The sequence below is a fragment of the Zootoca vivipara genome, chromosome 6, assembly GCF_963506605.1.
Source record: "Zootoca vivipara chromosome 6, rZooViv1.1, whole genome shotgun sequence".
NCBI classification, from domain to species: Eukaryota; Metazoa; Chordata; class Lepidosauria; order Squamata; family Lacertidae; genus Zootoca; species Zootoca vivipara.
Genome location: NC_083281.1, coordinates 28,390,454 through 28,402,661, shown reverse-complemented (window position 1 = coordinate 28,402,661; position 12,208 = coordinate 28,390,454). Strand labels below are relative to the sequence as shown.

Below are 12,208 nucleotides of genomic sequence, written 5' to 3'. Positions count from 1 at the left end.
TCCAGGCAGAAGGGGAAGCAAGGAAGACGCTTGTAAACCAGGGGCGGGGAACCTGTGACCCACCAGATGTTGCCAGACTCCACTTCCCATCAGCCTCAGGCAGCATGGCCAATGGTCGTCCAACCACAACTGGAAGATCACAGGCACTTCTGAAAGTTTATATTGTTCCTCCAGGGTTATCATAACAGAAAAGCAGCCTTCCCAAACCTGCTGCCTTCCAGATGTTGTCATAGCCCAGCTCCCATCAGTCCTGGTCATCATTTTTTTTGTATGTGCTTTTGCAGTTGAGATAGTGTTTGTGAAGCGATACAGTTACAGCTGGAGACTTTGTGCGGTATGGACAGCACAGTATCTCAGGTTTGTCAGCTGAAATGTTACCTAGCCTATTCCCCAACAGAGCCCCTGTGCTCTTTTACTTTTGCACCAACCACGATTAAAGCAGGAAGACTCTAACTGAAAAGGGTTTGCTAAGTTTGTTCAAAACAAGTCAGGATGAAAAGGAACTAGCTCCATGGATTCATATCCTGCTTTGTTCTGAATTTGGTAACCACAGGTTTTCAGTTCAGGACAAACCGGAAAAGGTCCTGGTTAGTTAGTCCTGGTTAGTTTCCTTGTGCTGCAATGGGGGGAAAGGAGGAGCTGATTATTGGCTTATTAAGCCATGATAACATCCTGTAAAGATTGTCCTAATTTATGGATGTATTGAAGCTACACTTACCTTTAAAGAAAAACAAAAACACCCCACCGATTTTGGGGGTGGGAAGCTTCATGGGCGTAGCCAGGGGAGCAGCTGCCCCCCCCATCAAGCAAATTAATAAAAATACTCACAGATAAATACTCACAGATAAATTAATAAAAATATCACAGATAACTCGGTTCTGCCTCCCTAACAATACCTGCCCCCCCCAAATCTTGGCTATGCCCATGGGGAGCTGGGTTTCTGGGGTTCCCCACCCAGTTTAGTCTTCTGGTTTTCAAGGCCTTCAGCAAACACCAGCTGCACATTTTCCCAACTTCATACCACATCCATGAGGTCTAGAAACTTTATATAGCACCAAAACTGCATGTGGGCCAAGTGCTACAGAATATAGGGAATCAAAACTCTGATTTTTGCAGCGGCAGCCAAGTCCCAGGTTGTTTTGGATTCATGCCCATTATGACACGCCAAAAAAGAGAGGGGAAGGTACCACTATGTACAAGCAGAAGGTGTAAACCCAAAAGGACAAAATCAGATCCTGCTCTTGTCCAAGCTGTCTGAAGATCCTTGGTGTCTGTAACATGTAACAAACCACAGCTGAACAATGTATTGGAAGTTGGGGCGGCCAGACATGGCGGCCTCCAGTTATGGACTGCAACTCCCATGAGGCATAGCCAGTCTAGCCAATAACCCAGGAGAACAAGTGTTGTAGTCCACAACATCTGGGTGGCACCAGTGTCTACCACCATGGAAGCCAGCTTATGCGGGAGATCATTGTATTCCACTTATCAATATGCCCTTGCAGATATGACGTGGTCTTCCAGAGGTTACCGGACTACAGCCTCCTTCAGCCGTGACCCATTCTGGCTGGGGCTGATGGGAGCCTGAATTCAACAACAGATGAACTGGCTTGTTACAGAATTGGTTCATCAAGCTCAGCATTGTTGGTGGCTCTCCAGGATTTCAGACCAGAGTCTCTCCCAGTTCTACCTGGAGATGCTGGGGGTTGAACCTGGACAATCTGCATACATGGTGCATGTTCTACCAATGAACCACAGCCCTGCCCCACCATGGCAAGAGGAGAAAACCATGTCTTAAGAACAGTGTCCTCATTTTACAGCAGATACATCCATTATTTTACAGCTCCACGTGTTCTGGGGCTGGGCTCTGGCAGTGAAAAAGCACAAAAAAACACAGGTTCTAGGGCGAAACCAATACATCATGTTAAGTCCTGGCTCTGGAAGGAGCAATAACTGCAGGAGAAGAGTCACACGGCTCTTTGAATCCTCTCTTCCCCATGAAATATGTTCAGCAGTGACAAAATCTTTGGGAGGCTGCCAATCCATCTAGTGGCCATCAAGCATGTAATAACTGCAGTTTTTGAAGGCTTCTGTGTCTTTTCTCTCTGAGAAAATTCAATTTTCCCTATTTCCTCCAACAATTTTCGCTGGTAATAATCAATGGCTATCTTAAAGCATCTCTCCAGACGTGTTAAAAAAAAGTGGAAAAATCAATCCAAAATGTTTACTGCCGCAGGAAATTAAGGGAGCAGACAATTACTTCGTGACAGAAGATGAGACGCGAGAAAATAAGAGCTTTATTTTGTTTAATAGCAACTGCCACTTCATACAGTGTAAGCAGCCTCACATCCACAAAGCATGCCAGTATTTACAGGAGATGGAGAGATAGGCACTTTTATGCGCCATTCATTATGGGACTGAGCTGTTCATTTGTTTTCATGCGTCCTTTTTCAAATCTATAGACTCTTCTCCTCCTCCTCCTCCCTGCCCCCCCCCTGGTTTGTGCCAATGCAACAGGCTGCTGGACACAAACCAAAATCTATAAACAGAATAATCCATGGAAACCACCAATGTTTGGGGAAAGGCACAGTGGGGATCCTCAGCCAAGCACTGGCTGCGTTTGGACACACTGTCCAGCTTGGCTTACACCAACTGTTTGGGGTCTACAGTTCCCCACATCCCTGACCACTGGTCCTGCTAGCTAGAGATGATGGGAGTTGTAGTCGAAAAACAAGTTTGGGAAACCCTGGTTTACACAATGCGCATGATCTATGGGCTGGTGCATGAGGCTCAAGGCTCCCACCAGGGCCCTCCTGCCTATTGGGCTGACTGGCATGGTGCACCAGGGTGCCCGCCCAACAGGGGGCACATCAAAGAGGCATACGGAGCCGCCTCCGCCTCTGCCTCGCTTGCTCCGCTCCTTTCCCGGCAGCGGTGGCTGAAGTGAGGCAGCAACAGCGGCAGCAGAGCTGACTCTGTTGGGGGAAACCTGGACCTGGGCTACCTTCTGCCCACACTCCTTCAAGTCACAGCGAGCACAGACACCGCTGCCCCACAATGCATGCAAATGAGGTGCCGCGGAGCATTGTGGGGCAGCGCTGTCTGTGCTCGCTGTGACTTGAAGGAGTGTGGGCGGAAGATAGCCCAGGTCCAGGTTCCCCCCAGCTTTGCTGCCGCTGCTGCTGTCTCTCTTCAGACAAGCAGGCGGAGGCGGAGCACAGCTGGCTGCGTCCTTGCCTGTTGCGCCGTGCCTCCGGCTGCCTGCTGTGCCTGGCCCTGCCCGGCGGAGCGCGTGGGACACCGGACAGATCATCGTGCCACGGCGCTGGTGCATTTAAGATGGCCCTGACTCCCACTTTTATCCCTTACTTCATAAAGGCACTGCAAAAGGGGAAGCCTTTGCATTTTGCCCTGATGAACCATGACCAGTAAAAGCCAGCAAACCTTGGTTCAAGGCTGGGTAGCAAAACAAACCACAGTCCCAGGGTTTGGATTGGGCCAGAAAACCTATTGTTGGGCTACGACTCCCATCATCCCTGGCCACTGGCCTAGGGCTGATGGGATAGGGAGTCTAAGAGCATTTGGAGGGCCAGGTGCCATAAACACCCAGCCCTGTGCTAACCCTCACGTAGCTTTGTTTAACCTGCTTGAACCAACAGAGAAGCAAAACGGGAGAACTCAAGCTGTGCCCACCAGCACAAAGTTCCTGCACAACATGGTTTTCAATACTCAAGTTTCTTGGTGTGCCAGGGGGGCAAGACGAGAAGTGCTACGGATTCCCTCTAAGCAGCTGGGTCACCAACAGCCATGGACAAAGTGACTGGTGCCGTGCCAAACTTTACTTATTAACACTTTTCTATATGTGGTGGCCCATACACGCATGAAATACTTTATTTTGCAACATGAACCCAGGACAGATGCAAAGTGATTGAAGCAAATAGCGTTCCACAGCAAAGAACACATCAGCATAGAAGTCTCTGTCTCTGTCTCTGTCTCTTCTTTTTAAGCACATGGGCTCTGGATACAATCCATCATTCAGTGCATTTGTTCAGTTCTTACGGCCCATACAACTATGGACAGGATGGTGTCCACTTTCCAATTCCCGTAACCCATCTTGTGCAAGTGTGGAAACAGGTAACGAGTGACGGATTTAGCCTCGTGGGAAATCCACTTCTTTTTTTTAAGTATAAAAGCACGCTTAACCCCATAGGGTTAAGAAGACCATATTGAAAGTTTGCAGACAGCGCCTGGTGAAATGGCGAAGGCTTGAAAAACAGCACCATTGGTATTTTCCAGTGGATCATTGGACTGGATTTAAGTATGCATTTTTGCCCCTTTGACCTGCAGAAGGGTGATGTATGCAAAAATAAAAAATGCATGCATTGTGCATACTGGATATAGCCAACCTGAAGCCCTTTCATTCCTGTTGGCTCAAGCCAGCATGCCCAATGGTTTGGAAGTTGGAGTCTGACAACATGTGGAGGGCCATGCGTCCCCCCCCACCCCTCCTGCCAGCTCTCTGCAGTTCTCTGGCTAAGCAGGTTTCCCAGCACTTCAACGATTTGTCATTTCACCCAGAGAGGGGGAAGAAGCCGCACCATGTTAAGTTTCCTCCGAGATACTCTAAAGATCACCTTGAATTACGGCAAGGCTTATTTTTAGTTGATCAATGCATCAGTTATAATTGTTTTGTCAGCCTTACCAAGGCAGCCTTCTCTTCCTCCTCCTCCTCCTCTCCCACCCCCACCCCCACCACTGCTGGGGGCTGCCGACCAGCCATTCCTTCCACCCACCCCACCTCCCAGCTCTGTGTCAGTGATAGGCGGGAGGGGGTAGTCATTTGCATAACTTAATACAGGCAAGGCTCAGCATTAGTATTCAGATAAATGCACTCGTTGCAACTTTGCCAACTTGAGATCACTGCAAATTTGAGTGGATTTCCACAGAGACAACAGAAGGCACATCCCCCAGGCCAGCTTTTGCTCCTGCCAAATTTCAGTCACACAGCTTCTCAATGAGATGGCTGCATTTTTAAAAAAAATAAAAATTTTTTTTGAAGGTTTAAGAGGGAAAATTATCCCCTTTTCTAGAATTCTGGGAGCCAGCTGGAAATGTATTTATTTATTTATTTATGCTGCTGGAACACCAAACAGAACCCTGAAGCACAGAGGAAGGGGGGGGGCGGGAAGAGAGAAAAGCAGCCTTAGATGGGCAGAAGCTGTGAATGTTTGACAATTGCAGGTTCATTACAACTATTTCAGATCAGATGCTTTTTTTAAAAAAAAGCAAGGACAGAACAGGGACGCACAATACCATTTTTTTGCCAGCTCGGAACACCTTTGGCTCAGTGGAGAATTGTGTGCTCTTTGAAAGCTTTGTTTAAACTAAATAAAAAGAGGGAAAGTGTGTGTGTGTGTGTCGGGGGGGGGGGAGAGTCTGCCTTATTCTGTGTTACTAAAATAGAACAGTGCTTTTCAAAATATATTCCAAAGAACTCTGGGGTTCCACAGCAGCTTGCCAGGGGTTCCTTGATGGAGAGAAAAGCAGCTCCTGTGAAAGGCACAGTCTTCAACTACAGACCTTCCCCTACAATGAAGGGGAGCGTGGAGGTCAAAACTGCGAAGCCTTAGGCAGGTCCTTATGGGAACCAAGAGCGGGGCGTACCTAGGCTCCCTTGTGACCTGGGCAAGGAGCTGCAGGCGTCCCCTCCCTGTCTCTTGCACCCTTGGCAAGGAGAGTGCGCAAACAGGTGGGTGGGCTCCTTGCCACTCCCAAGTAGAGTGGAGACGCGATTTTTGTGCCCCCCTTGAACCTGTTCCCCCCAACCCATAGTTACCCCCCTGATGAAAAAGCACACCATAAAATAGAGAAGGTGAAACTCAACGTCATCCTCAAGGCCTCTGTCCACATTCCTCAGGCTACGCCCCTTTGCCCTTCACAGCCACACCCACCCACTCCAGGCCACACCCCTGACCAGCCTTGCTCTGTGTCTTCCTTTGAGTGCCCACCTCTGCCAAGAGGCCCCTGAAAGGTTGCCTCTGAGGAAGGCGGTCCCTGGGCTGAAAACAATATTTCCTCCAAACATCTCTTAGAATTCTTTGCCAAATGTAGGACTTATTGTTGGGCCAGATATGTGGTAGGTCCTTGATGAAGACAGGAAGTATGGGGCAAACCAATGAACATTGACAGAGACCAATAGCCTTCACATGGTGTGATGCGAGTTAGCTCATGTGCCGCTCTCCAGATGTCATTGTACTCCGACGCCCATCAACCCCAGCCAGCATGGCTGATGGTCAGGGATGATGGGAGTTGTAGTCCAACATGGCCATCCCTGGTATACTGGGTTGCATCAGTGATGGAGCCTTTGTTTTATCCGGAGCTTGGGGGAAGCGACTGAGGGACTTTTGCCTATAGAGAAGGTGAAAGAGATTAAGGGAGGAGAAAACATGCGGCAAAGGAGGACATCAGACCTAGAAAGGGGTTCCGTGTTGGAGATCCATGTTAAAGAGGGGTCCCAGCTCTGGAAAAAAGTCAGAGATTATAAGGACGTTGCAATGTTAGAGAATGAGTGGGGGGAAACGAAAAGTGTTGCAGCTCCTTGGAAATTAAGTGCATCACTGCACATGCCGTCACAGACAACAACCTACTTTGCAGGTTGCTTCCTCAGTCTCCTGCAAACACCAAAACTGTTGTGGAAAATGAAGATAGGAACAGTAGGGGTGTGTTTATTTTTTTAAAAAGGTAAATGAACCAAATTCTGTTGGTAAAGAGCTGAGGAGGAAGCTGTGTCCTTCCAGCTGTTGTTGAACTCCAACTGCCATCAGCCCCAGTCAGCATAACCAATGATCATCTGCCCAACATCTGGATGCCCACAGGGTCCCCAAGACAGTCACAGAGTCCTCCTGAGGCAGCCCAGATAAGAGAGCCTTGGCTTGGATGTTGAAGGCCCTGGTTACAATAGGCTGGTGTTCTCCAGCACCACCGCTGAGACCAGATCGTGCATGGAGGCAGTGTCCCCCAGTTGCTGTTGGACTCCTTATATGCATGGCCCATGGCCAGTATGCCCAATGGTCAGGGGGTGTTGGGAGTTGTAGTACGGCATGGGGGGGGCACAGGTTCCCCGTCATAAATCACACAATGCAAAAAAAAGTGCAAGGCTGTTAACTTTCCGCCCATGCATTGGTGCCACAGGGAAATTCTTTTTCTAGGGAGAAGTGTTCAGCTGCCCTAACGCGACCATTTGAAATCCTGTTTCTGTCCTTAAACTCCCCCGCCCTGCATCTTATTCTCCCATGTTCCGGCTGCCGCCTCTGGCTACTGGCTCAAGACACATCATCATTAGACACTGCCCCCCTCCCTGGCTCCCTCCCCACCCTTGTGCAGAGGTTGATTCAACGCCAGCGAAGAGCAGGCGCCATGGGGGGGAAAGAGCGCCACAACCACTCAGGAATCGTTAGCGTTACTGCAAAGGGAACTTGTAGCCAGGGGGCAGAGGCTAAGCCAGGCGTGCAAGTGTGAACTCACTTATCCCCTCGACACCTCCGCAACCCACGCATCCTGGCACCCCCAAACCTTGCCCTGGGGGCGCCGCTCTGCACTCCCATCGCTGCCACTGAAGGCATCTGACAGCAGATGAGCCAAGAGAACCCGGCCAACTCCAGAGGGTTGCCAGGCCCAAAGGAAGACACATTCGACTCCTTGCATCAGTGGTAGAGTCCGTTTTTGCTTTGTACACGCAAGGCCCCGGGTTCAGTCCTCAGCATCTCCAGCTAGGACTGGCAGAGGCCGCTGTCCGAAATCCTGGAGAGGCGCTGCCAGGGTTGGTATGGACCATACTGAGCCTATAGACGGACCATGGGTGCAATTCTCCAGAAGGCAGCTTCTGGTCCTCTCCAAATAAAACGGCTCCTGTGCCTTTAAGAGCTGTCAGGGAGAAGTTCAGCAGGTGCACCTTCCCCCATCACTGCACTGCGACTGGAGGAGAGCTCCTCCTGGCCGAACAGCAGAGCCATTTAAAGAGGTACAGGATTCCCTTTCTACATTGGAGGAGGTGCAACCACATCTGCCCACTGGCCCAGGTGGCTCCTCCCAGTGACCCACTGCCAGGATGACCCTGTGGTGCCCTGCTTGGAGGCAGGCTTCCCATGTTGCAGCAGAGATATATACAGTATATATGATGCCTTTAAGGGAAGCACAGCAGAACACAGGCAGATGCCTGACCCACAATCCACCAGGCCTGTCCACTGCACCGCACAAACCCAACTGAGATGGAACCACGGTATCTCTTAACATCCAGATCCTGCTTCTTGGAGGGGGGGGGGGTTTGCACAGGAAAACTTTCCCAGTGCATGGCACCATGTGCCAATGGGGACAGGATGTGGGGAGAAGAGTGCTCTTTGGATTCCTCCCATCCCGCCTCAGGCCCCAACATGCCATAGGCTACCTAAACACCATACATTTAAAGCACATTTCCACCACCCAAAGAATACTGGCAGCTGTAGTTTACTCATCCAGAGCTACAATTCCCAGCACTCTTAAACTACAATTCCCAGGATTCTTTTTCTTTCTGGGGTGGGGGTGGGTGGGGGCGGATTGCTTTAAATGTATATGATACATATGGAGTCCATAGCTGTCAACTTTTTCCTTTTTTCGTGAGGAATCCTATTTGGAATAAGGGAATTTCCCTTTAAAAAAGCTATGATTGGAGTCTCCAGCTAGGCCTGCTCCTGTGCATGTAGGGGATGCAGCCTATTGAGGGGCTGACCCCAAATCTAGGCAAAGAAATCTCATAACCAGAGACTGAAGCTGATTGGCAGGTTAACTAGCCAACCACCCCCCAACATTCCCTACATGACTCAATCACAGAACTCTTTCCCTAGACACCAATGCCAGTTGTGGGAGGTGAGAGGCACAACTCTGAGCATCTGCAGAGCCCCCCCCCCAAGTTTCCACTTATGCATCCACAACAACCAGAGTTTGGAATTTCTGGAATTCAGGGTGCTATTCTAAATTCCGCTTACCTGGGCGCAAGCGTCCAATGAACTCAATAGGACTTACTTCTGAATAGAGAAGGGTTAGCACTGAACTTGCCAGGTCTCCTAAACACCCCCCCCCCCCAACTCCTGAACCTCTGGTAGAAATTACAAGACAGGAAGGGGAGGGGCAGAAATTAAATCATATTAAAAGTAAAGGTGCTGCAGGGTGGGTGGGTGGGTGGAAGCACACCAATGCCAGGCGAGGCTTACCCAGATTCAGAAGGGGAGGGGGGAGTTCAGAGGTTCCGCGCTCCTCTCTCCCGCCCTCCCCTTCAAGACTGATCGTGTATGCTTGCTAAATAATAAAGCCGCACCTGAATGACAACGAGGAGTGGGTGCTGGGGTTGCAGTACTGTGGGGGGAGGGATGGGTGAGTGGGAAGAGGGGGCTGCGGGAGGGCGGGGAGGGGGGGGCGCTGGTCGGCGTGCGAACCGAGATCGCTTGAGATTTAGCCGTTCAAGGTTAACCACGAGAGGGAGTCTGCGGGTGGAAGGGAACTCAAAGATCAACCCTAACCCCAAGCACGCCCCCGCGGAGAAGAGCACTTCAGGGAATCAGGCAGGGCGATGCTAGCCCTCCCACTCCCACAGGGAAAAATTAGAATAATTATTCACACACCCCGCGCGCGCAAAAAAATCCCTCCCTGAGATGAAACTGTAACGCGTGGTTTTAACAAGGGTGTGGGTGGGTGGGGGTAATACCCCTTCCCATAGAAGGGGGGGAACGACCCTCTCACTTCGTTGCTGGCTGCACCAAAGGTTATATGCTTAAATTCACCCCCGCAGATAACAGGGAGCGGCAAAGGCGGTGGTACAAAGGCGACTTCTCCTCAAGGTCATACATACATGCGTACTCAAGAATCATTGGCACAGTCCGGATGAGCCCCCCCACCCACCCCAGGAAAAAAAACCGCTCCAGCAGTCCAACCCATTCCTCAAGGAAGGTCCCTGCCGGCCGCCTCCGTTCCTCTGCTCAAACCATTAAGCCTCATGATCTTCCCCAGAGTCAGGAATAGAACCCAGGTGTCCTGAGGCACTGCTCCTTGCCCCCCCCCACCCTTGTAGCCAGAAACAGAGCAACCTCCCCGCACTCTCAGCCCGATCCCAATCATAATAATATATAGCCTGATATAATTTCTGAAAGAGTTGGACCTGTTCAATTATTATTTTTAAAGTCGTAAGTTTAGGGTCAGTGGGTGGGGTGTTGGGGGGGGTCCCCTTAACGCTGGCAAATTGGGAGATTCCCCCCTCCTCTCACACACACCCCTCCCGTCTCCACCAGAAGGAAGTTTGACAAATATAAAGCAGTTGCAGTTCATACCTGGGTCTGCAAAGTAACTCAGGGATACGGTCCAGGTCAGCAGGAGCGCCGTCCTCATGGTGGGCGGCATCGAGGGTGGGTGCTGGTGGGAATGGGCGCTTCAGCGGGGATGGGTCTCACTGCAGGAGCCTCCCTTTCACACGACCGTCCTTCTCCCGTGTCCGCCTTCGAGTTCCTCAGCGAGGCTGACCCGGGTCTCGAGGATTCCAACAGTTGCGGGTTCTTTCCTGCTTTTAAGAGAGGGGACGTCTATCGTGACCTTGGTGTCTGGGACTGGGATGGTTTAAAGCAAAAGTGGAGGTTGTTGGAGGAGGAGGGATTTTTGAAGTTGCAAGGAAAAATTCCGAAGCTCATCCCCTTAAAATAAAGAAGAAAAGAAAAGAAAAGAAAAGCGGGGAGGGACCGGACCACTTTCTCCCTTCTTCCTTCCTGCCTTCCTCGCGCTCTCCTGCCCCTCCTGCAGGACTTGCCAGCTCCCCAGCTACTTCCACACTGTAGCCGTCCACCTCCAGGGAGCTCCTGCTCATTCAGCAAGGGTAGAGCATGGCCACGCCCACCGCGGCTCCGGATTGGCTGCCTGGGAAGCTGCACTCATTAAGAAAAATATATATATATCACGCGCTCACATTCAGAAACCGCTCGCTGGCTAGCGGTGGCTGGCTTGCCGGTTCGCTCGCGGGCGGGCATGGATGAACCGGCTCGCGCATCGCCCCCTCCTCTCCCCTCCTCCCCACCCACCCCCGTGGGTGAAAAGGTCCGAGCTTAGTGGGTGCGGTGGGGAGTGCGTGTGAGGGGGAGGAGGCAGCTGCTCCCTGCGGAAGGGTGTGCAGCACGCTAGCAAACGCACCTCGTCCAACGCATCGTGTATCACAATGGGGCACATCATACTGAGTGTTAAATTAAAGGCTGTGTGTGTGTGTGTTTCTAATTGTCCTTTTTTAATATTTAAAAGGATCTTGAGAATGCCAGCATCCGATAGTCCCAGAAAGGATGCAGTGGAGCATTCTCATATTCCAAACTCCTTCCATATAGAACCTCATTAATTTTTTCCTGGTGGTGTTATAAGAAAAGTATTGTTTTCCTGGTTTCTCTCCCCTACCCTGGAAAAAGGTATTTTTTGTTTTGTTGAAATCAAATCTCCCCTCTGATACTTTGCCTGTTCTGGGCTCCTATGTTGAAAAGTGTGGAAGTTGCATTATTTATTTGTGGGGGGGGGGGGTTGGTGGAATGATCTGCTGACCCGCTTTGCAGGGAAAGAGAGGAAGGCGAGAAATGGGGGGGGGGACAGCAAGCCCCTGGGGTGGGAAAGCAAGCTGCACAACAATCTGATGCAACAACTACACGCATCAAGGCAGCTTTCTGACCGGGCCTTGCTTGCCCGCAAGAGACTCTGCCTGCCCCTATTTGCACATAACCTAGCTCCCTCCTTAAACTGCCCCAGGCAGGCCTAAGCGAAACCATAGCTTAAATGGTAGGCTGGAGGGGCTTGTCTAATTCAAATTTCTGCTTGTCTAACTCATAGGCAAGGCTTAATGGGAGCCAAATTTTAGCTCTATTTTTTGTTTTAACCTGCAGACCCTTGGAACGTGAGTGCATTGAGCACGTGCAGAGTGCATTCCTCCCAGCACAAGTTCCTGATCCCCTAGTATCTGGGGCTATGTACACATTACTATATAAAAATGCAATTGTTCTTTTCTTCAATTTGCATTGGCTGGGTGTTTTTTTGGGGGTGGTGGTGGAGAGAATGCATATAAATGCAGTACTGTATTGTCTAAGAAATGGCAGGAGAGATATGGGTTGTGGCTAACTCTGCTTGCCAAACCAGCAGTGGTAGTGTAGTGCCCTGCATGCAGAGC

General features: G+C 50.5%; 1 protein-coding gene across 1 annotated transcript in view; it reads right to left on the bottom strand.

Annotated features, from left to right (window-relative positions):
- Positions 1-10,831, bottom strand: part of KIRREL2 (kirre like nephrin family adhesion molecule 2) — a 58,794-nt gene extending 47,963 nt beyond the window's left edge. Inside the window, exon 1 of the mRNA XM_035119529.2 lies at positions 10,353-10,831. Coding sequence (XP_034975420.2) covers positions 10,353-10,422 — 70 coding nt within the window. The 5' untranslated portion in view covers positions 10,423-10,831. The remainder of the gene's footprint in view (positions 1-10,352) is intronic.
- Between the last annotated feature and the right edge of the window lie 1,377 nt (positions 10,832-12,208).